This window comes from Neopelma chrysocephalum, unplaced genomic scaffold, assembly GCF_003984885.1.
Source record: "Neopelma chrysocephalum unplaced genomic scaffold, ASM398488v2 Primary Assembly neopelma1_24, whole genome shotgun sequence".
In the NCBI taxonomy this organism is placed as follows: domain Eukaryota; kingdom Metazoa; phylum Chordata; class Aves; order Passeriformes; family Pipridae; genus Neopelma; species Neopelma chrysocephalum.
Genome location: NW_020897693.1, coordinates 46,587,781 through 46,608,679, shown reverse-complemented (window position 1 = coordinate 46,608,679; position 20,899 = coordinate 46,587,781). Strand labels below are relative to the sequence as shown.

General features: G+C 39.5%; 1 protein-coding gene across 1 annotated transcript in view; it reads right to left on the bottom strand.

Annotated features, from left to right (window-relative positions):
• Positions 1-241: 241 nt before the first annotated feature.
• Positions 242-20,899, bottom strand: part of DYNC1H1 (dynein cytoplasmic 1 heavy chain 1) — a 45,108-nt gene continuing 24,450 nt past the window's right edge. The window contains 38 exon segments of the mRNA XM_027673988.1: positions 242-629; positions 983-1,110; positions 1,472-1,640; positions 2,012-2,154; positions 2,947-3,100; positions 3,910-4,121; positions 4,513-4,616; positions 4,818-5,035; positions 5,221-5,391; positions 5,678-5,791; positions 6,126-6,249; positions 6,624-6,684; positions 6,767-6,878; positions 7,154-7,314; positions 8,478-8,553; positions 9,930-10,104; positions 10,197-10,291; positions 10,387-10,521; positions 10,692-10,945; positions 11,138-11,288; positions 11,369-11,515; positions 12,286-12,439; positions 12,845-12,972; positions 13,163-13,375; positions 13,881-14,096; positions 15,240-15,357; positions 16,017-16,212; positions 16,767-16,887; positions 17,015-17,134; positions 17,235-17,408; positions 17,555-17,759; positions 17,846-18,060; positions 18,137-18,298; positions 18,420-18,534; positions 18,778-18,911; positions 19,699-19,828; positions 20,061-20,224; positions 20,464-20,629. Coding sequence (XP_027529789.1) covers positions 501-629; positions 983-1,110; positions 1,472-1,640; positions 2,012-2,154; positions 2,947-3,100; positions 3,910-4,121; positions 4,513-4,616; positions 4,818-5,035; positions 5,221-5,391; positions 5,678-5,791; positions 6,126-6,249; positions 6,624-6,684; positions 6,767-6,878; positions 7,154-7,314; positions 8,478-8,553; positions 9,930-10,104; positions 10,197-10,291; positions 10,387-10,521; positions 10,692-10,945; positions 11,138-11,288; positions 11,369-11,515; positions 12,286-12,439; positions 12,845-12,972; positions 13,163-13,375; positions 13,881-14,096; positions 15,240-15,357; positions 16,017-16,212; positions 16,767-16,887; positions 17,015-17,134; positions 17,235-17,408; positions 17,555-17,759; positions 17,846-18,060; positions 18,137-18,298; positions 18,420-18,534; positions 18,778-18,911; positions 19,699-19,828; positions 20,061-20,224; positions 20,464-20,629 — 5,764 coding nt within the window. The 3' untranslated portion in view covers positions 242-500.

The window sequence follows — 20,899 nt, the reverse complement described above, 5'->3', positions numbered from 1 at the left end:
TCTTGATCATCTTGGCAAGTTACTTCAAGACCCAGCACATTGTAAGTAATTAATGCAATGGCATGAATTATCACAGCAGATAATGTCATACTTTGTGTCTTACTGCACTAAAGACTTACGTTCCAAGGGTTCTGTTACTGGAGGTTAGCTTGAACAGGAACTTGTTATTCTCTGAAAAAATAACAGGTACAGATTTTCCTGACTAAAAACATCACTGTAAGAATATAGTTCCAGAAACAAAGAGTTTTGCTATATGTTTTATTTAGTATAACACAATCCATCAAATATCACATATACCAATAACCATCTAAAAATCTCATCCAATTTTCCTTCAAAGAAATCTCTCTAGCCTATCTGCTTTCCAATGCATCGCCCCCCTTTCTTTCTAGCCAACTTGATATAAATCCATCTGACAATCTACCCAGGTTACAAAAGTACAAGTGAACACTATATAGAAGACTGACAATTACTACAGCATTAATCAGTTAAAACAAATTTGTTCACTCAGTGCAGAGAACTGCAACACCACGTTCGTAGAAGCTGCGTGGATCTTCCTTGGTGGCTATTTCAAAGTCAACAGTGAAAATCAGATCAGCACGAGTGAAGTTCAGATAAACTGGTAAAGTAACCTGGGGAAAAACATGAACATAGAAGAGTTGTGTAAGACAGCTGAAGTGTGCAAGATGTTTCTGTAACACTATAAGGTAGTTACAAGATGGGAATTCATGCTCAGATAACTCAGTACTCAAAATATGAGGGAAAACCCCAAGACCTAATAAACTCACAATGCCTTTATAGGTATAAGTTCACGTTTTGACGTGAATAGTGTTAGTTTCTGGATGCCTCTCCTCCTTACCAATAGATACAAAGGAAAGACCTAGTCAACACTAGGTCTGTTTGCTGCTAGCCTAGTACAAGTATCCATAAAGCTTCAGGAAAAAAATTCCTAGGTATGTATCTAAATATTTTTAACAATACTTACAACATTTGCCTTTTTATCAGCATTTGTCTGCTTGATCCAGCGAAGCTGTGTAATGGGTAGCACAGTTGAAATAGCATTCGAAAGTGACAGCTTGTTGTTGCTGCATGTGGCTCCCTGAAGCTTCAGGCCTGTAAAGTGAAATACAGTTTAGAGTTCTAAGAGCTTTCATACATCCAAAGACCACCTCCTTGTGTATCATTTAAGGGCTAAGTCCACTAAATGAGAAGTATTTTGTCCTGCAAAATGAAGAGGTTGTAGGTGATATACTATGCAATACCAGTTAAATATATACTGACCTGAGCCTTGAGATTTATTAGCATTGTAAGTACTTCCCCAATAACTAATATAAAACTAATCTTTAAACAACTTTAGAAAGTGTGTATTAACATTTGCAGTGATAGGCTCTTTTTCATTTGACATAGCCCATTTAATACCAGAAGTTTCTGAAAACATTTTAGGTCAAGGTCCCCTTCTTTCTGATGAGTTTACCTGTGACTCCAAAGCTGCAGGCATCCAGGACTGCGTTCTGGGTAGTTGTAACATTGACCTCAAGACAGAGTTCTTCAAGGGACCAACTGTTTGCTTGGGCAACATATTGTCTTGTAGCAGTAATATATGCCTCTGGTACAAACAGGCCACCAAGGCACACGTGGATGTTCTATTTAGGGGGGTTGGAAATTGGAGAAAAAATATTTCAGGTGCAGTATTAATTAATGACTAATAAATACTACTTCAGCAATCTATTTACATTAAAATGTTCCTGCTGCTACTGGAACACTGTGTAACTGCTGAGATGCCTTTTGCTCTAAGGCTTTGTTTTCTACAATACTAAGGCTCAGTTAGCACGGTTAGTCTGCTAAACCTCACCATGCTGAGACCAGGAGAGACTCAACAGTATTTACAGGCACATTTCAGAGAATATTGACTCAAAGTCACTGTCTGAGGAACTATTTAGAAGTCCTGATGCAAAAACTCCATGAAGGAGTTATCCAGTTCCACCACCAACCCCTATAAGTCAGCACAAGGTACCTTCAGTTCTTTTGCTCCACCAGATGCAGCTGCCTGGGAAATGTTCTGCAGCTGTTTAATGCGCTCACTGAAGTCGGACACCCACTGGATAACAGTCATACCAGCTGGCACTGTGTAATGAGACCAGCTACGAGGCAAAATACCTACAAAAACGTGATTAGAATTAAGTTTTGTTCGTACGCAGGTTGAAATTACACTATATTGACACTTCATGTTTTCTCCCAATAACCAATCAGACTTGGACAGGGATATCAATCTCTACCTTAAAAGACCCCTCAGTAAGTGAAAGCACTTTCAAAGATTACAAAGCAAATGGCATCCAGGAGTACTCTGTATTTAAAATGCCATCCAGCTTCAGACACCCTTCAAGAGCAGCAGCTGCAGTAACACACAGCTATGTACTGCAGGACATAGCTGATCTCTAAGTCTGCATGAAGATTTGGGTTCTTTAGAAAAAACTGAAGAGGTCAAATATCTGTGTTTTAGGAAATGCTTTTGTACAAAGCAGACAGCAAATCTTCATGCATTATTACAAGCAGGATATCTGTGAAAATTCCACATTTATATAAAATCTTGAAACAGAAATTCAGAGAACTTGAATTAGGAGCAATATTACTCACTATGCGGTATAAGTAACTTTGTTCTGTCACAATTCAGACATTGAGAGAATTTATGAAGATTTCAGCTTAGAAATTAAGCTGCTAATAAAAACCATACAAAAAAAGACTAATATTAGACACCTCAACTTGAAATTTCAAACGAAAACAACTGGAATTTTATGCTTGACACAGAAGTATTGCTTGTGTCAAACTGTAAAGCCTATCCAGATATTTCTGCCATTTTTTGTTTTTTTATAAGCTGCTGACCACAAAAGCCTCTTACGGAGTGCAAGAGGCAAAGAGAGCCCTGGGAAGTGGTGATTTGAAGGGCCATACCTTTCACCAGTTCATTTATCAGTGTGCGCAAGTAGTTGGTTTGTTTCTTTTTTCCTTCACACACTTGAACCACATCTGCAAGGTCCTGACGAACATCCTGGAGCAGCTTAGCTCCCATTTTCACCTCTCTCTCAAAGAATCGGAACAAAGGATCCTGATGGTCAAAACATTGAAAGTTAAGTTGCAGATCAAAGCAACCTCCAAATCCCGGGTGGACTGAGCAGTGACACTGTGACTAAAAGCATTAAACATGGAAGATGCAGTGTGTGGTGCAGAAAGTAAGTGCAGAAACTGTTTTACACCCAACAATCTCCTCTCCCTCAGAGAAGCGAGAAAGCAGAATTCATAGTTGAACAATTAATGCAGATTGCCTGCTGCAGCTTCTTCCAATACTATGGATTCTTTTAAATCAGCAACAAAAGGTTCTTGCCAACTATCCCAGAGTAAGTCCTTGGAAGCAGTTAGACAATCATGCACACATTTAACTATGGAGCTTATTCCTAAGCTAGAGTTTAGGATACCACTATACAGATCTCAAAAGTTTCCAGCCCATGCAATTTCCATTCTGAGTTAGCAGAAGCTGCTGCCCCATCTCCCCTCACTGACCAGCACCACATTTTAGCAGCCATTAACGTGCACTGGCTGTAAAGACACTATCACAAGCAGCAGTCAGTGTGCCACAAGCACTTGTTTCTTGCTACCTGATCACAGAGAAGCTTCAGAATTGGTACCCTTACTAGACAGTTTGCCATTGCATTTCTTCAAATAATACCCAAAAGATATAAACCAGCTTTCAGGAGCATATCAAGGAACCCAGGGGAGCATTATACAGGTATGGCACTTAGAATCAGCACTGATACAGGTTCCATTGATCCCTGAACAGTTTAATTGGTACTTGCATTTCACCATGCACCTGAACCTGTGCTTTACATATGCCCACATTAGATAAAATTTAGTTCTTACTTTAATGTTTTCCACAGTCCTCTTCAGATGGTTTAGAGTTTGTGGGATAAGGTGAAGCCAGTTAGAGGCTGTGGTATGCAGTGTTCTCATCCAGGCTGGGCGCCCATCTGACGTAGAATCAGTTCTTGTCTTCTTCTCTGTTTCTGCATAAGCTAGATCATCCTCGTCCTCTAGCATCTGCATTTTCAGCATTTTACTGATCATATCTATGCCTAAAATAGGAAATATGCTGTTAGTCAGAGAAGCAGTGGAATCAACTTGAAAACATCCTACTAATCCATGAGGTCATGACTTTTCCTCATCCCTAGTCTAGACCTAAGATTCAGAAGTGCCCAGCTGTAGGTGGCTCCAGAGCTGACAACAAAGCTTCCCAGAATTAAGATGGGAGCTTGCCATCTGGAAGGCTAAATGTAACTGGTTTTTTGGTTCACAAGCTTCTGGTCACTTTTTGGACTACTCAAGTGTCTTACCTCGCAGAAGGTTAAACCAACTATGTTGAGGGAGGAGGGGAAAGCTATCGACTCTTTAGTATTTGTATTTCTCTTCTGCTTTTTAGTTACAATGGTGGCCTGTGAAAGACATCATTAAAGTTCTGGTTTTTACCTTGTGTGGTAAGAAGAACTTTCTCTGCATTATTTGGCAGGCCCAGCCACGATGGCGTTTGTGTATCTGGCAGCATCTCAACCCACTGGACAAACTCCTCACGCCTGCAAGTCAAGAGTTTTAATATTCATTAGAAAGTTTCCTCTATTACAATGCCAAGGTAATTCTTTGCCTGAGACAGATGTTTACACAGCCTGGAAATATAGTAAGGTGTTTGGTTTTTTGCTTTTCTTTGTGTGCAAGTTTTTAACTTAAAAAAAAAAGAAAAGTTGTACAGAGAGATCAGGATAAGGAAAAATTGATACCTGATTCCATCTGGCATCTGAATATCTTTGTGTCCATCAACTTTGCAGGCCAGTTTGAATTCACTATCAAAACTCAGAGTAGTGAACAGACGTTCCAAGAAAGTGTTCAACAAACGTTGATCAAATTCATTATCAATACGACCTCCATAGATGGACTGTGCCATCAGTGTCTTCAATGCAGACCAGGGGATTTTATCAGGTGAAATGTTTTGACGACCCTATAATTAGCAGCAAACAACAGTTTTCACATCTCCTCTGACTGAGGAATCAAATTCAAGACCTAAATTAAATTGCCATCTGATTATCTGTGCCTACTCATTCAACTTCCTAAATGTTTCCAGAACAGACTGTTTCTCTGAAAATCTAATTTTTTACCTGTACCCAAGGACAAAACACTACTTGCCTTTGCTGTATCATCCAACCATGTATCCACTGTGTCACAGGCAGATCTCAGGTCAGACTCTCCAAACTCATACTTCTTGGACCAACCCAATGGAGCATAGCGCAGGCGCTCTTGGATAATGGCATGGAACCAGGCCAGGAGGAAATACAAACGAGCACGCTCATTTGGAGACTAGGAAGTGGAGAGGAAAAAAAACCCAAACAAAACCAAGCTGTTACTCAAGTGAACTGGTAAAAATCAAAGTCTGCTAAAAGGCTAGAAAATATCAGATTTAATGCTAGATTGCTACCAAAACCTTATACATTCTACCAACAGAAGAAGCAACTACTAGTTTACTTCTGTGAGGAGAGAAGAACATCCTAGGTACATCTGAGAAGCTGAGTTTTTATCATCTAAGGTCATATTTTACTGAACACATTCTTCCTCTTAGTTTCATTGACACAAACTGCAACCTTACCTTGCACATCCTAGAAACTGGAATGCTGCTGAAGGTCCTCAGCATGTTTGCCTTCACACCGGGAGGAGGTTCAAACACAAAGATTCGGCCAGCACGTAACAAATTCACTGGTACCTAGAAAAGATCAATAAGCTCAAATCCACTTGTTTTAGCCTTCACTGAATTAAATCTAACAGCATAATTTGCATTAACTTCAAAACCTTGTTGTGAGCACACGAATTCTTGCCTTTCTTTTGGGAGGGGTAGAGGAAGCAGCAAAAGGGAGGGTATGACATTTTCAGCTACAATTAAGTTATCAAAAACCAAGGCTAGTAACTCCCCTAACAGGCATGTATTTTCCTTTTCCTTACTGCAGAAAGGCAGTAATAAGAAACCCTTCCCTGGGTAGCACTCTTGGCTCTGAAAGCTAGTTACTCCCCCAGAGAATCAAATTTTAAATCAATGTTACCTTTGGATTAATCTCCATGGTAAGGAAGAGTCTGAAGCAAGCATGGGGTTGTAGGGAATGTAGCTTCTTTTCTAGTTGCATGAGCCAGCCAGGAGCCAGGTGAACATTCTTCAGCATTACCCATCTGTGAATTTTTGAAACAGGAAAAGTGCTTTTTAGTGTACAGCTCATAGATCCTTGCTGTAATAACTACAAGTAACAGAACAAGATACCAATGCTATAGATTTTCCTACCTCTTTTAAACCTGTTTTCTACATAGAATCAGTTACTATGTACTGTAAATATGTTAACTTTCTTGTTTTGCAAATACAACTTACTTTTCTTGAAAATATTTAAACAGAAGTTGTGAACAGCTGTGCTTGTTATTACAAGTTTCAGTTCAAAAGATGGTCTTGTTATTTTTAGACAGGATTTTATCTATTTAGCCAGTAGACTACTTTCCCCCCTGTTTACCTTTCTACTAGGCAGTTTCCTAGCTGAAAATGAAACAGAACTTACCTTCCAGATTTCACTGCTGTGTTTATTGCTTTATCTGCCTGGTTAAACCCTTCAGCAGAACCTAAAAGACAGAAGGGTTGCTAAAGCTCTTACTGCTAACAATTTCATTTATACTTAGATGATGAAATAAGGTATGTTCTTACCAATAGCAATAGAAGTTATCTGTGTGTTCTGCTCAGCTGCAAGGTCTTCAACATGACCACTGGCATCGTAACCAGGCACTGAACACATCAGCACAGGGGTATTTGGTTTCACCTGTGGTCCAGGAAGTTTAAAAGGATACGAATCAGTCATTAGATAAATATGGGAATGCAGTAAAGCTCAGTGTTTCTTCCCTCTGCCCAGCTAAAGATATCATGTCACTCTTAGTTTTATATTAACAAATAGAAAAACAATCCACTCCTCATACCATGGGGAGAGGGGTAAGTAAAGAAATGTTTGGTTGGACAGATTTACTCACTATGGAACTCATGCAAGGTGGCACTAAGCACTGCCTTAGGATTTTAGCCTTTCAAGAACAAGGAGGTTACCTCTGTATCTACGATTTGTGTCAGATCTAAAGGCTGCTCCATAATGGACATGAAAGACTCTCCAAGATTTGTTGAAACAAAGGTATGTGCCATGGCCAGCAAACGATCTGGACGGAAGGCCTGGATCAGAAGCAAGCGATGAATGGCCTGTCCAATAGGAGCTGGAAAGAGGAGACAGCAATGGATGGACAGGTAAGAAAACCATTCTCACCACCCTCCTCTCTTTAATTCTCCATTTTGTTTTCAAGATTACATATTTAGAAAGTTAATTATCCATTTGAAAGATCTGTTGCAACTTTTTAACAGAATGCCCACATTCCATCTTCAACTTCACAGTCAAAAGAAACTCACCAGCTTCAGCTGGTTTGTCCTCTGCAACCCTTTAACTGCCTGCTCAACTGCTCATGTTCTGAGCCCTTCACAAGCCCACTTGGACAAGATGCATTTGGATTCTACTGAAATGCTACTGGTTTGCAAAATCTACCGGCTAGAAGTATTGCCATGAGTGATTTTAATTTCTAAGGACAAGAGATCTCTTCACACCTTCTCACTCATACAATAATCTGCTGTTGAGCTAGACTTATATAGTACTGTGCACTTGTCTAGCATGCATAGGGTAGACAACCTAGAGTTGCTTCAGTTAATGGTCTAGCAGCTGCATGGTAGCTAGTAAATACAAGCTTAGATCCTTAATTTAGGAAGCTGCCTACAGGCATGAGCACAAAATGATACAGACAGCAAATAATTCCTAAAGTTACCTTTCAGTCTGGAGAAGAACTGAAGGGCAACAGTTACCCTCAAGTTCTAATTCTTAACAAATTAGCACCAACAACTAATGTAGCAAGAGCTAAGACTTCAGGTTTAAGATACAACTGCAGGAGGAAACATTCTAGTAGACCAGCCCTGTCCTCAGAAAAACTTTGTCCTGGAGCTTTTTAAAGTCCTGAGCTGCCTCCAGTTTTGCAATGACTAAGGTTAATCCAAACTATTACGTAATCTAATGAGATTGTAGAATTACGATTCCTCAGTGGAAGATCAGATCACAGGTTAAGGTACAGGAACCAAGTGTAGTAACTATGGCTTACAAAATGGTTTAAAAAAACCCAACAAAACCAAACACAAATTAACCTCCCCAAAAAACCCAAACCCCAAAACAACCCAAACCCACCAGACTTTAGGTTCTTACACAATCCCAACTTTATGATTTCCCTAACCATTAAGGTCCAAACTTAAGTTCTACTTTAGAATTGCTTTTAAAACCACAGTAACTCTACTAAGATCAGTACAGTACGACTGGTGTGGACAATAGTGCAACTTCACTTACTTGCAGGTTTTTCTTCTGTCCAAAGGTATGGTACAGTCTGCTCAGGGGAACTGCTATCCAGCCAGATACAGAACTGCTGTATTGAAAAAAATGCAAAAAACCTGAAGTGAAGTTTCGAGGCATCAGAAACCTGCTGCAAGGTGCAGGTCCTGTTCATGGTGCAACAGAGATGTTCAATGTCAGCCTTAGTATTTAGAATTTAATGTACTGCAAAAGTGTTCAGTTACATTTAAACTGTTAGTAGGAAACAAAGATTGCCAGGGTAGGGTTCAACTTGTCCAAACTCCACTGGCTTTGGATTTGCAAACAGATCTTTAAAATTTTCCAATTAATGGTTGTATCTTATCATCCATCTAAAATTTAGATCATAATAAAAATTTATATTGAGTACCAGAAGAAGCATTTGAGCTTCTATCTATGAGTAAGTCTTGAGAAATAAAACAGGGCTAATGCTGTTAAACAGGAACACTATTAATGAAATTGAGTCAATCATAAAACTTAGCCCCAAATATTGTCTAACACTCAGCACACAGTTTGGTCTTTTCCCAGGCTTCTAAATATGGATGGTTTGAGTTTCACACATAAATGGTTTGAATGTTTCTTTGAGCAAGACTGCAATTTGACCAGCACATTTAATAAGTTCTTGACTTATTTCAATGAATTTCTCCAAGTTCTACTGATTTTCATAACAAAAATCCACATGTAAAACTCAAATTATACTTTGTCTATTACACTTTCTTTAGATGTGCCAAATTGTTTCCCTGATATGCCCTATTGCTGCATTGCCTCCAGCACCACAATTCTACAGATCTCTAATAAGCTCAAGCCCAAGCTGTACGTTATTTTACCCCAGGCTGAAGAGTTTGATAAAAATTAGACATAGTAAAGAAAATTTGACTTCTAGTATAAAAACTAGGCAGGGCAAATCAAGCAGGTACTATTTAAGATATGGACATAATTTGGAACCTGACAGTTTCACAGTCAGAACAAAGATGTATTCTTTACAACACTTCAGTCATGAGAATAAGCAAAGTGTTCAGCAGCTGAGCACAATCCAAATTCATGTCCCAAAGCCCACCATAATGAAGTTATGTATGGCTGGGGCTGCTCCCCTCTCCTGCACAATTATCACACAATAGTGATGCAGGAAAAGACATGCGGTATCACACTTCCTGCTACCATAGGAACCAAAGCTGGTCAACCACAAAGCCAGATGAATGGTGAAGCCACTTCCAAGTCCATGTGAACAATGGTATTTACAACAAGTTTCACAGCTGGATTCACAAGGAAATAAGAATATTCATTTCCACAACAACTACAACTAGTTATCTGTAAGGCTGCCCCATTCCCATCCTAGGAGAGCTTACTTGTGAGCATGAAGCTCTTCAAGCAGACACCTAAAAAGCCTGACAAGATAGTTCAGTGCAGAAACAAGCCCTAGCCAACACTTACCTCATCTGCTTGAACTTTCGAAACAAGGTCCTTAAATGCAGGAAGGCAGCTCAACCTCATCATTGCTTCTGTTTGCTCTACAGTCAAACCATTGATTTTGGGGAGAGATGCAGTGTTTAGTACAATCTCCTTCCCTCTCAAGAAGTGCTGGAATTCTGCATCATATGTAGGCTCCCTAATGTTAAGGGAAAAGAAGACTTCAGCTAGATGCCTTCAAGACAGCCCTCCCTCTGTCAACTAAAGTGAAATGAGAATATAAATGTTTACCCAATGGTGCCTTTCAGTTTGATCCGGGCCAACAACATGGCAAATGTTATATGATCCTGATGCAGCATGCCACGTGCCACTCTATTGAATGCCACCTACCAACAAAACAGGGAAGTTAGTACAGAGGCCATGAACTCTTGGCTCTTCAAAAATGATTAAAGAATTACATTTATTAGTTAAAAAACTGAACCTGGAAGAGATCCTTTGTGATGATTGAGAGACGATGAGTATGGTCTGTAATTCCCTTCAGATTTGGGTTCTCATACAAGACATTGTGATAGATGTCCAAGAAAAACTGGAGGGAGTATTGGTACAGGAAATGTATCTGAAAGACAAAAGGGTTCAGTTTTTCTCTCTTGAGTCCTGCTGTTTGATAGACATTGGCATATGCCAAACAAACTGCAATATGGCAGCCGTGCTGGAATCAGGCAGTGCCTATTTAGCTTTGAACAGTAAATACATGAAGCTTCTAGCAGGAAGAATAACTCATCCTACCTGTTTCAGTGACTCCATAGTAAAGTAGATACTGCTGCATGCTGTAGAAAGAGGCAAGTACTGCTGAGAAACTGTCTCCACTTCTTGCATGACAATGTCAGTCTCTTCCACTTTTCTGGTGACCTCTGCTGCTTCCTTCTTCAGGTTCTCAAGAGTAGTAATGATGGTGTCATCATCCAGGATACGTCCCTTCACTTCATTAAGTGCTTGCAGTAGGGATTTTTCCAACTGACGCAAGCGCAGCTGAAATTCACCTTAATTAGAAGGAAAAATAGGTCACATTGTATAGATATATTAGTTTTTAAGAATTATTTGAACTGTGTGTACTTTGGCTTTGGACATCTTGAGAAGTCAGAGTATGAAGACATTTTACTGTGTATTTCTACAGCTACAGTAAAACCAATGTAGTCTTTTAGAACAGGAGGAGTTTATTTTGGTAAACATACCCTGAAGCTTGAGGAGGTCAGAACGTTTTTCATCAACATCTGGTCTTTCAGCTTTCAGGACTTCATTCAAACACTGGCTCTGTAAGCTGCTGCGAGTTACTGTGAAGTTCACAAATGTAACGCGAGAGCAGAGGTCTGGTGGGAATTCGACCTGTCACAGGAAACATGAAAAACTTTCTCAGCTTTCTGAAACACCATTTCTACAAACAGGACAGCTTTTGTTTTACTTACTGTTGGATCTCTGGTGGAGAGGAAGATGACGAAGGATGGTGACAAATCAATATCTTGGTCTCCTAGAGTAATGAGAACTCTGCCTCCAGTTCTTCGGACTTCACGGTTCAGAACAGGATTCAGAACTGGATCGTAGCTCTCCACGTCCTAAAAGCGGAAATGTGTTAAGAGACTGTTCCTTGCAAGTGTCTCAAGCAAAAACTCCCAACTGAACTGGAGCTTAAAGGTCTGGTAATCAATCAATTGGCAGTTGGTTAGGAATACAGATCACATTCAGAAGGTATTTCCACTTTAGATTTGTAGTTGAGCTACACAGGCTCAAAGTTTAGGCAGTTCCCATGCATAACCTCAGAAGGGTAGTATTACTGATGGCTGTAATTGTGTTAGCTCTAATGTATTACAAGCCCTATCCTAAGCAACACAAGCAACAGTTACTGATCTGTGAGCTAACCCCATTTTCCCATTTCCATACTGAGAAGCAAAAAACATACCCATCTCAAGTGAAAGTCAACTATACCTGCAGTTACCTATTTTTTGTATTACTGAAACTTCTCTCTCATACTCAGAGTAATTTAACCCTAGATAACTAGCCATATTATTTGCTATTATCTATTACTAGAGATAGCACATGAAAACAAAGGTTGCAAGTCATTTTACAGATTGGAAGTAAAGAAAGATCATTTCAAAATAAAAGCATTTGATCTTGAAATGGTGGAAAAGGAAATGCCTTCTTTTGATTTTCTAGCTCACCAATGTTCTTCTCAGGACTAACACCTCACATATCACTAGTTTACTTGGCAAATTATAGTTGAAAATAAAGTTGCTTGCATGTCACTAAAAGAACAAATGCAAACTTTTCTAGTACACAGCGCATAATTCAAGAATTTAGATAGTTTCTACATGATCATGTAACTAACCTGAACTAGAAGTGGGTTACCAAATCTCAAGGCACTTTCCAAGTTCTTCCTGAAAGCATCATCCAAGAAACTAGTACGAGTTATCTTACGGTCTTTATATTCATTCATGATAAACTCTGTAGCTTGCCCAGAGGGATCGATGATCAATGGATACCTGAAGTTAGTAATAAAACACTTTCATTATTCAGGTTTTGACTGCAGACAATATCTAAGCATTTTATAAATTCATGCTACATTATTAGTCTCAACTCTAAACCCTTGTTAATTGAAGAAATAATTTGGGAATGACTTCAGAGTTTTGAAAGGTAAGTCTGTTATTTGGGCAAAGAAACAGCCACAGTTGAAGCCAACTTTTTTGTTATGCTTAGCTGTTAAAATAAGGGAAGCAAACGTGAACAAGAGTTTTTACGTTTACACATGGTTGAGAAGCTTTTACAAACATTAGAGGTTCCCACAAGAGTGAAACAGTGCTGTGAAAGAGTTACTGTGATGCAATAGGCGCAAACCCTGCCTGCTGTGAGAATATTGTTTAAGAATTCTACATCTTAGAATTAAATACCTATTAAACCGCTTGAGCATGATGGCATTCTCAGTGCACAGGTCATCTGCAGGTAGAGAACTTGCTTGCCAGCGAAGCCGCTCATCGGCGTTGGAAAGGTACTCTGTCCTTGCAATGTCTGTACGGAACTGCAAGAAGGAAACACAGTTAATATTTAACTAGAGATTCTCCAACTAGGTGGTGAAGACATTTTAAATAAATACAGCTCTAAAAAGTGTTCTTTTCCAACAGCTCCATCCTTTACCTAGCAATGTTAAAGCTTCTTTAGCTGCTGCAGTAAATCTATTTATGGTTAACTTATCATGACTGCATCTTTACCTGGATATTTGCCTGCTGCAAATGGTGAGACCACGTAGTGAACAGATTCTGACGCATCTGCTGATCGAAGTAGCCAGCATAGGCAATAAAAGCTCCTGAAAGTAAACAGTCTCCTGCAATCGTGGACATCTGGTTTTTGAAAGTTTCACTTGTCTTCTCCCATCTTTCACGTTCAGCAGAGAGACTCTTCAGAAGAGCTGTGCTACGGTTTACCTAGAAATAAGTGGTGAAGTAGACTCTTTAGATGATGAGCTGTCATATTATAAGTCTCTTAGAAGACCTAAATATTGGCTCAAGGCCTAAGTTAAATTTAAAAGCTCAGAATGAGATTAAATTTGTGCAGAATCACTTCAGGGTTAATTTATTATGTTGATTTTAACTGTTGCCTTGATTAACTTAGAAGTGCTGAGTACTAGCATAGTGGTGACATACTAATGACTAGATCAAGTAGAGCGAGAAATTCACTCCCCTAGAAGGCTTTCTATGTATTTTAAGCCTTATGTGAACTGTCTTGTTAACCAAGTAGCAACATGTGTTGTTATTTCTAATTCTAGCCAGGTTTCAGTAGCTTAAGAAGCCTCATGACATCCAGAGATGAAACAGTTCAAATGAACTGCACAGGTGAAACAACTGAAGTCCACTTAAAAGTTTGAAGAACTTTAATCTCGGGCTGTCAGAGATTAAAAAATAAAAAATTACTGATACATAAATGTCTTACTTTTGCTTCCACAGCAGCCAAGTCTGCCTTAATGGCTTGAGCTTCCGAAATCAGTACTGCATATTCTTCTTTGTAACGGGCAATACTGGCCTCAAGATCACGAATCATCTGTTCCACTTCATTTGCTTTCTGTTGGTTGTCTTTGGCATCATCCTCCAGCTTCTGCAGTTCATTGCGTAGAGGTTCCACTCTTTTCAACATATCAGCATAGTTCAGCTGCAAACAATAAATAAACAAACCCTTTACACTTTCTAAAATGACATGTGCTAACAAGAACCACAGAATTCAAGTATATACTATCAATTGTGTCTTTTCAAGTTTATGTACTTCTGACCCCTGTAAGAATTAACTACTTAAAATAAACTTAGTATCACACATCAATCCCTAGGACTCTAGCTTAAACCCAGCACAGACATGTAATTGCTCTTTGCAAGATCCTTCTCCTGCTCTGTAGATTTACATGAAGTCATCCAAAAGGTTCAGACCACATTAAGAAGTGCACAGCACTGTTTTACATAAATACTCAACTGGGTGTCCATGCCAGTACTGTCCTAATCTGCCTTTCTTAGCAATGAAATGAGTATAGCTAAGCCACAGAACAAGTTGGTTAGAGCATGGTGTTAATAACACCAAGGCTGTGGGTTCAATCCCCACACTGGCCATTCACATAAGAGTTGGCCTCAAAAATCCTCGATGGTCCCTTCCAACTCAGAATATTCACTATGTCTGGGAGGTGTATCACACAATGTCTGTGTGATCTTGCAGGAAAATTAGGACAGGGCCTATCTGCAAGATTCAAGCTAAATACAGTCTCTCCACATCATGCCATTCCAAGCAGGCACAGTTTTAACGAGCCAAGCGTTTTGCTGTATGGAACACCAACAGGCAAGTAAAACCATTCTTGGATATCTCACTATGGGGGCATCTTTGCCAAAGCCTATTCCTTCAGGAAATTAGTCAAATATTTAGAAGTCTGCCTAAAAGATCTTGGCAGAGCTGCCTGCGAGCAGGCGCCACTTTGAGGCAAGACAAATGCAGTCTCTATTTAAGGGGATTGCATTGCATTTTCCAGTGGGGAGCTGTATTGTCCTGTAGAATGATACAGAAAGCATCCACTACTGTTCACTGTAGACCTAAAGTTTTTCAGTGCAGAAGCTGTATCATAACTGGTCAGTTCTCTGTCACAGCACTATAGATCCTATCAGCATTCATCTGAACCATTTACCCATTTCTTTGAAGCAAAATAGCTTGCAATACTTGGTTGAATAAAGGCAAATAAATTCAGCACCTTTAGACATTGTTATATGCCTTCAGGCTCACTCTTTTCATCTTGCCTTCGCTTCCTCAAACTGACTTTACCTGTGCAATTGCCCATTTCACCATAGGTCCACAAGCCAGTGATGCTCTGTTTACAATTTCATAATTGTAACTTGGATTTGACAGGTAGTTTTTCTTCATCCTCTCCCGGATGGCATCACTGCAAGGGAAAAGTTTTTACAGATAGCATGAATACACTGTATGTCAGCACGCAGGCATTCAGTATCCCTTTATCTGGCCTGCCTTCCATAGCTGACAATGAATATTTCCTGGGAGTTTTGCTGTCTGGTAGCTGGAATGTTTTAATTAGTTCAACATGTTGTTTCAGAAATTACAGTTTATGGGTGATATAAGGCATTTAGCAATACTTTTAAGATTAGTCAGTCACAGATTGCTTAACTCCACTCAGAAAAATTTGGAGTTGGAAGGGAATTCTGATGTCTAGTTTGACATTCTTCTCATGTTCAGAGCCAGCTAGGAAATGGACCTCCTTAGCTGGATGAAGCCCTCAGCAACCTCATCTGTTATTGCTGCAAAACCACTTTCAACTGACAATGTGGCTTTGGACACCAACACACTCCTTTGCAACCATGCCTTGAAATTACTCGACAGCAGCTCTTTTGTCCCAGTTTGCCTGTTACACCTTGGCTTCAGCAGTCTGTCTCCTGTACCGCCTGCACGTTTACAACAGGCAGGAATATGTTGGTGCCAAAAGAATTCAAGTACTACCAAAGCAATTACACAGAGGAAAGTTCAGTTAAGACCGTCTGTTCTTCGTAAAAAATTTCTTCACACAACTAACTCACACTTGCACTTTACCTGATTTCCTCAGCAGAGAAGTTAACAATGGTTGGAATGAAGTTCTCTCTCATGATGATGGAACGTATTTGTTTCCAGTCAGTGGTACTTTCACCTAACAGTAGGCAGATGGACTCCAGTGCTAACTTAACTGCTGCAGGTGGATTAGCCATGGAACGGACCTCGACCAGGTGCTGCTTCTTGATGGACTTCACAGCTAACCAGTGCCAGAAAGACAAAGAATGTTGATTGGGAAGAAAACAAACAGTTAAGGGTACCCTGGATTTGTAAAATTGCTTCAAGATTCTCAACAAGAATATGAGGTTATTAGAGAAAAAGATATTACTGGATAACATCCAAACTACTATTACAAGATACACTTCCATAAATGTCAACTTGCCAAATGGTCACAGGCAACTTATTCTGCTGCCCAAAAACCATTCACTCAAACCAGTGATTTGTCTACCCAGTTTAATGAATACTGTCTGTGCAGCAGCAAGGCAGCAGTGGTCTTTCTAGAACTGGTCTGCCAGAAACTAAGCCACAAGCCATAAAAGGAGCATCAAGTATCAGATCAGAACTATACACAGCACAAAAAAAATCACAGCTGAAAGACTGTGAATTTAAAAGAAGGAATTTCTTCAACACTGTTCAGCCCCTTGCTAGAGCCTACTTTTTTGTTAGGACCAACCCAGATTACAACAAAACACATTCCCATAGACCAGTTTTAGATCCAAGCCCACAGTGTGATCTCTCAAGGTGCTACCATACCATTCTGAGCTTCAATGACAGCAGGCTCCACCTTGTCAAGATCTTCTTTCACACTCATCTGCTTGTCTGCAATGACCTCCTGCTGCTTGTGCAGCTGTTCCTGAATCTCTTGGCTCATAACCTAGAAGGAAATTTCACAGATAAAATGCCGCTTTTTAGAAGTTGAACTTCTTTCAGTACTTGCTCTGCAGGCTCTGTTTTGTAAATAAAACAGTTGCTTTGCACAGAGATTTAACAAAACTTTTTACCTTCTTCTTCTCAGCTTCCTGTTGATCTTTCACCATCTTTTTCAACTTGTCATTGGCTGCTGCATTTTTCACTTCCAGTTCCTGACTCTTTATTCTTAGGTCACGCCGCAGTTCTTCCACCTGAGATGGATTGTAAGATGGAAGAGAGCACTCATATCAAGCATTGAGATCTATTTTATCACTCCAGTCTTATAGAGGGCAAAGTTTTAAAGATATGTACCTGATCAACTGTTTCCTTGATTTTTCTAAGACCAACATTCAAATGCATTTGCTGTTCTTCCAGTTCACTTCGCTTCTCATTGAACAAGTTGGCATAATGGTTGATGAAGTCTAAATAGTGGCGTGGTGTGATTGCCATGGTTCTGCCTCCTCGTTTTGCCAGCCGAGCATTAGCCTTTAGGGAACAAAAAGTTGCAGAGTATGCATTGGGCATCGGGTTTAAATCTATATGGATGCCGAAGATCATACTTTCTAGGAAACTGGTGCATGATGCTGTGACCTAGAGATAAGTATAAGTTAGGCAGTATAATAATAACATACCTGATGAAGAGTCTGGTGAACAAACACACAACTGTTAACAATGGCCTCTCTGTGCGATGGTGGCTGTGGCAGCTTATCATACACAACTGGCATGTAATCGGGCACAATATAATTTGGTTTCTCAAGATCCATTTTGCTTGTGAACTCTTTGCCAACTTGGTACAGTGCCTCAGTTGACCAGTCTCCAAACCAGTTCAAGACGCATCTGAAATACAAAGCATTTGTGAAGACTTCCCCAAAAGTACTGTTTCAGCAGTACTTGTACAACATGTTGGAATATGCAGCAATTACCTGTTGAAGAGCGCAGGAGAGGTAGCTGCCCTGTCCTTCAGGCCCTCAGAAGATGGATTCATAGTGAACACAACATGGAGATTGCGAATAACTTGGCTGGTGAACCATTTGTAGAGTTCCTCATGTGAATCTAACATTAAACCTTCTTTCTGTGCTCCTTCTTTACACTGAGTCATGAGGGTGGCATATTCATCTCCTTCAAAGAGACCAGGAACCTAATTCAAAAGATAGTTTTGCTGTAGCCTGTGGTTGTAGAAAGGTGCTTAAAATATTTACTTAAAATCTTCTTACCTCTCCATTGGCTAGGAGAGTGTTCATTCTTTCCAGGAATCCAGAATCCAATACATTTGACTCATCCATGATAAAAGCTATTTTTTCATTTTTACAGCCAGAACGTCTCAATACTGTCCTAAGGTCTTCATCAAAATCTTCACCTGTATATTTTCTGTGGACCTGGTAAGATTTAGCATTGGTCATTAACATTTTGGTTTAGCTTTTAATGGGCTTTTTGGAGGTCAATATTTAAGGGTGAGTTTTGACTAACAGGTTTTTAAAAGTTAAGCTAGCAACCAACCTTAATTTGGTAGACACTTAAACCGTTCATCCAGGCAACAAATCTTGAGAGGGTTGTTTTCCCTGCTCCACTGACTCCAATAAGCAGCAAGTGGCCCTGTGGCTGACGGAAAATTCTGAAAAACAACATAACCAAGTGTGATTGGTGTTAGCAACTTAAAAAAGCTTTTTCTAGAACACCTAAACTTAGTACCAAAACTGACACACCTTTCCAAATACGATCCTGCTATCTGGAGGCTGGCAGTTTATTTTCTATAGACAACATTGAGATCATGCTCCATTCTTACTCTGTACTCAGGCTACTCTGTTTTAAACTCTAAATACTACTTACATAAGCAGCAATGGAAACCTAAACTTACCGGTCAATTCTTAACACATGATCCAAGACTTCATTGAACAGAACAAGTGGTACATCAAGTTCTTCTTCATAAAAGACTTTAAGCCTAGCTTTCACATAGTCTCTTAATTCTTCTTGATCCACTGGAATATAATCCTAGAAGAACCAGTCAATGGAAATTAAGGTTAAGGGAATTTGCTTAGAGATAAATTTATGAGTAAAAAAAGCAGAACTACTAGAATACTTAAAGCAGCAATCCTCTATAAAAACTTAAGAATACTGTACTCCTTTAACTCACACAGGAACATGTCCACAGCCTAGAGTGCCACAGGTAGCTGCATGGGGTTTAAACACTGTATCTACTGAATCTACCATAGGCTGAACCTGTGCTGCCAGTTACCAAAGAGATTGGCAAGTACTACTACAGACTTACTCCCTCCCTTCCCTCACTTCCCCAATTTATATTAAACAGCCTTTCCTAGTCACTTACTATTGGTCAGAGGTGGGTAGCCAACTATGTGGACTTTTACCTCAACCCAGCAGGATTTGTACAGCTTGCCCAGCTGGAACACTGCAGATTGCAAGAAAAAGTCCACCATAAAATGTGTAATCAGTATTGCTTAAGGGTCACTTTTTTACTCATGAGGTTCCATAAGCAATAACTGTCAGCAACTACCTGGTAGTGTTACACTATTCTTGAGAAATATTATTTCATACTGCCTTCACATGCTGTGGTAGCTCTTAGAATAGCATCCCTGGCATAACAGCTATTAAATTTGTGGTAGAGTTCACTTCAGATAATCATAGCAAAAATTTCTTGAAGATCAATTTAACAAAATTATGGTCACCGATTATGATTTAATTATAGTCATAAGAGCTGCACCACTCACTTGCATCCAACTTTTTAAATTTTGGGGTTTAATTCTTAAAAATTTTCACTTGCCTTTGACAGCCAGTTGCTGTATAAGATAGGTCTGCTCATAGCCTTTTCTTTGTCAATGTTGGGGAAGTGTTTCAGGGCAACCATATCAATGTTCTCATCAGTCCAACGCCTCTCCTCATCTTCAACAAGTCTGGACAAAGGAAAGTCAGTGAGTACAAATCCTCTATAATGGGAGGATATAATCACATCACATGTCAGCACTATGAATAAAGTATATTTTTGTTCTGCAGATACTACTCCCAAGAGAGTCAAGCTAGAGTGAAGGGTAATATTTTCATTTTCTAACGAAAGTTGGCAAGGAGTGGGGAAAATTAATTTTCAACTTTTTTTGGTTTCACCTCCCCATCTCATGTCTATTTTACCTGTCTTGGAAGAGTCGTAAGGCTTCATGGGCCCAAATCCTGATCAGGCCTTCAACTGGTAAGGTTTCTAGCGGTCTTAATGCTTCAAATATACCTCTCACCCATCGAGTCATTTCACGAGGTGAGTAGATGTAGTGTGGCTGTGTGTCTTGAGTGAATCTCTCCTAAAAATTTAAACTTAATTAGTTACTTTATCTCAAAGTTGCACCATATTCTTTACAGGCCTTGGCATTGCAAGATATTACTTTGCTAGTGTAACTCAGTCATTTTTGCCAGAACTCAAGTAATTAGTTGAGCTCTTTTACACATATTGTCCATATGAAAGGCGAACACTGCATGTTAAAAGATTCAGCATAAAAAGAAGAGTTCTAATTGGAGTTTGGGGTTGTATTTAACAAGTTACCTGAGACATTGTGTAGAATTCTACCATAGCAGCAGTGAGAGGTTCTGCATATGTGCGAAGTGATGGGATCAGCCTTAGCATTGCACGATTGAATGTTCCATAAATCTGAGTAAGTGAAGCTGGTCCAGGATAGTCCACATAAACCACAGGAACATGTCGTAGAAATCTGAAAAATTAGCATATTACACAGTACAGAAAATGACAGTCTGTACTCTCTTCATTATCTTTTGCCAAAATTAAATAACTGCTTGATTCAAAATCATCAGCAGTAACTGCAGTTGGTTTGATTGCTCCTTAATAACTCCATTCTGAAGTATCCACAGTGTTCAGACAGGTGATTCAACAGCCTAACAGTGAGTCCACTGTTTGGCTGTCATGGTAAGAACCAACTAGCAGCTAGTGCAAAAGCAAGGAACACAATTTCAGCACAGCTGTT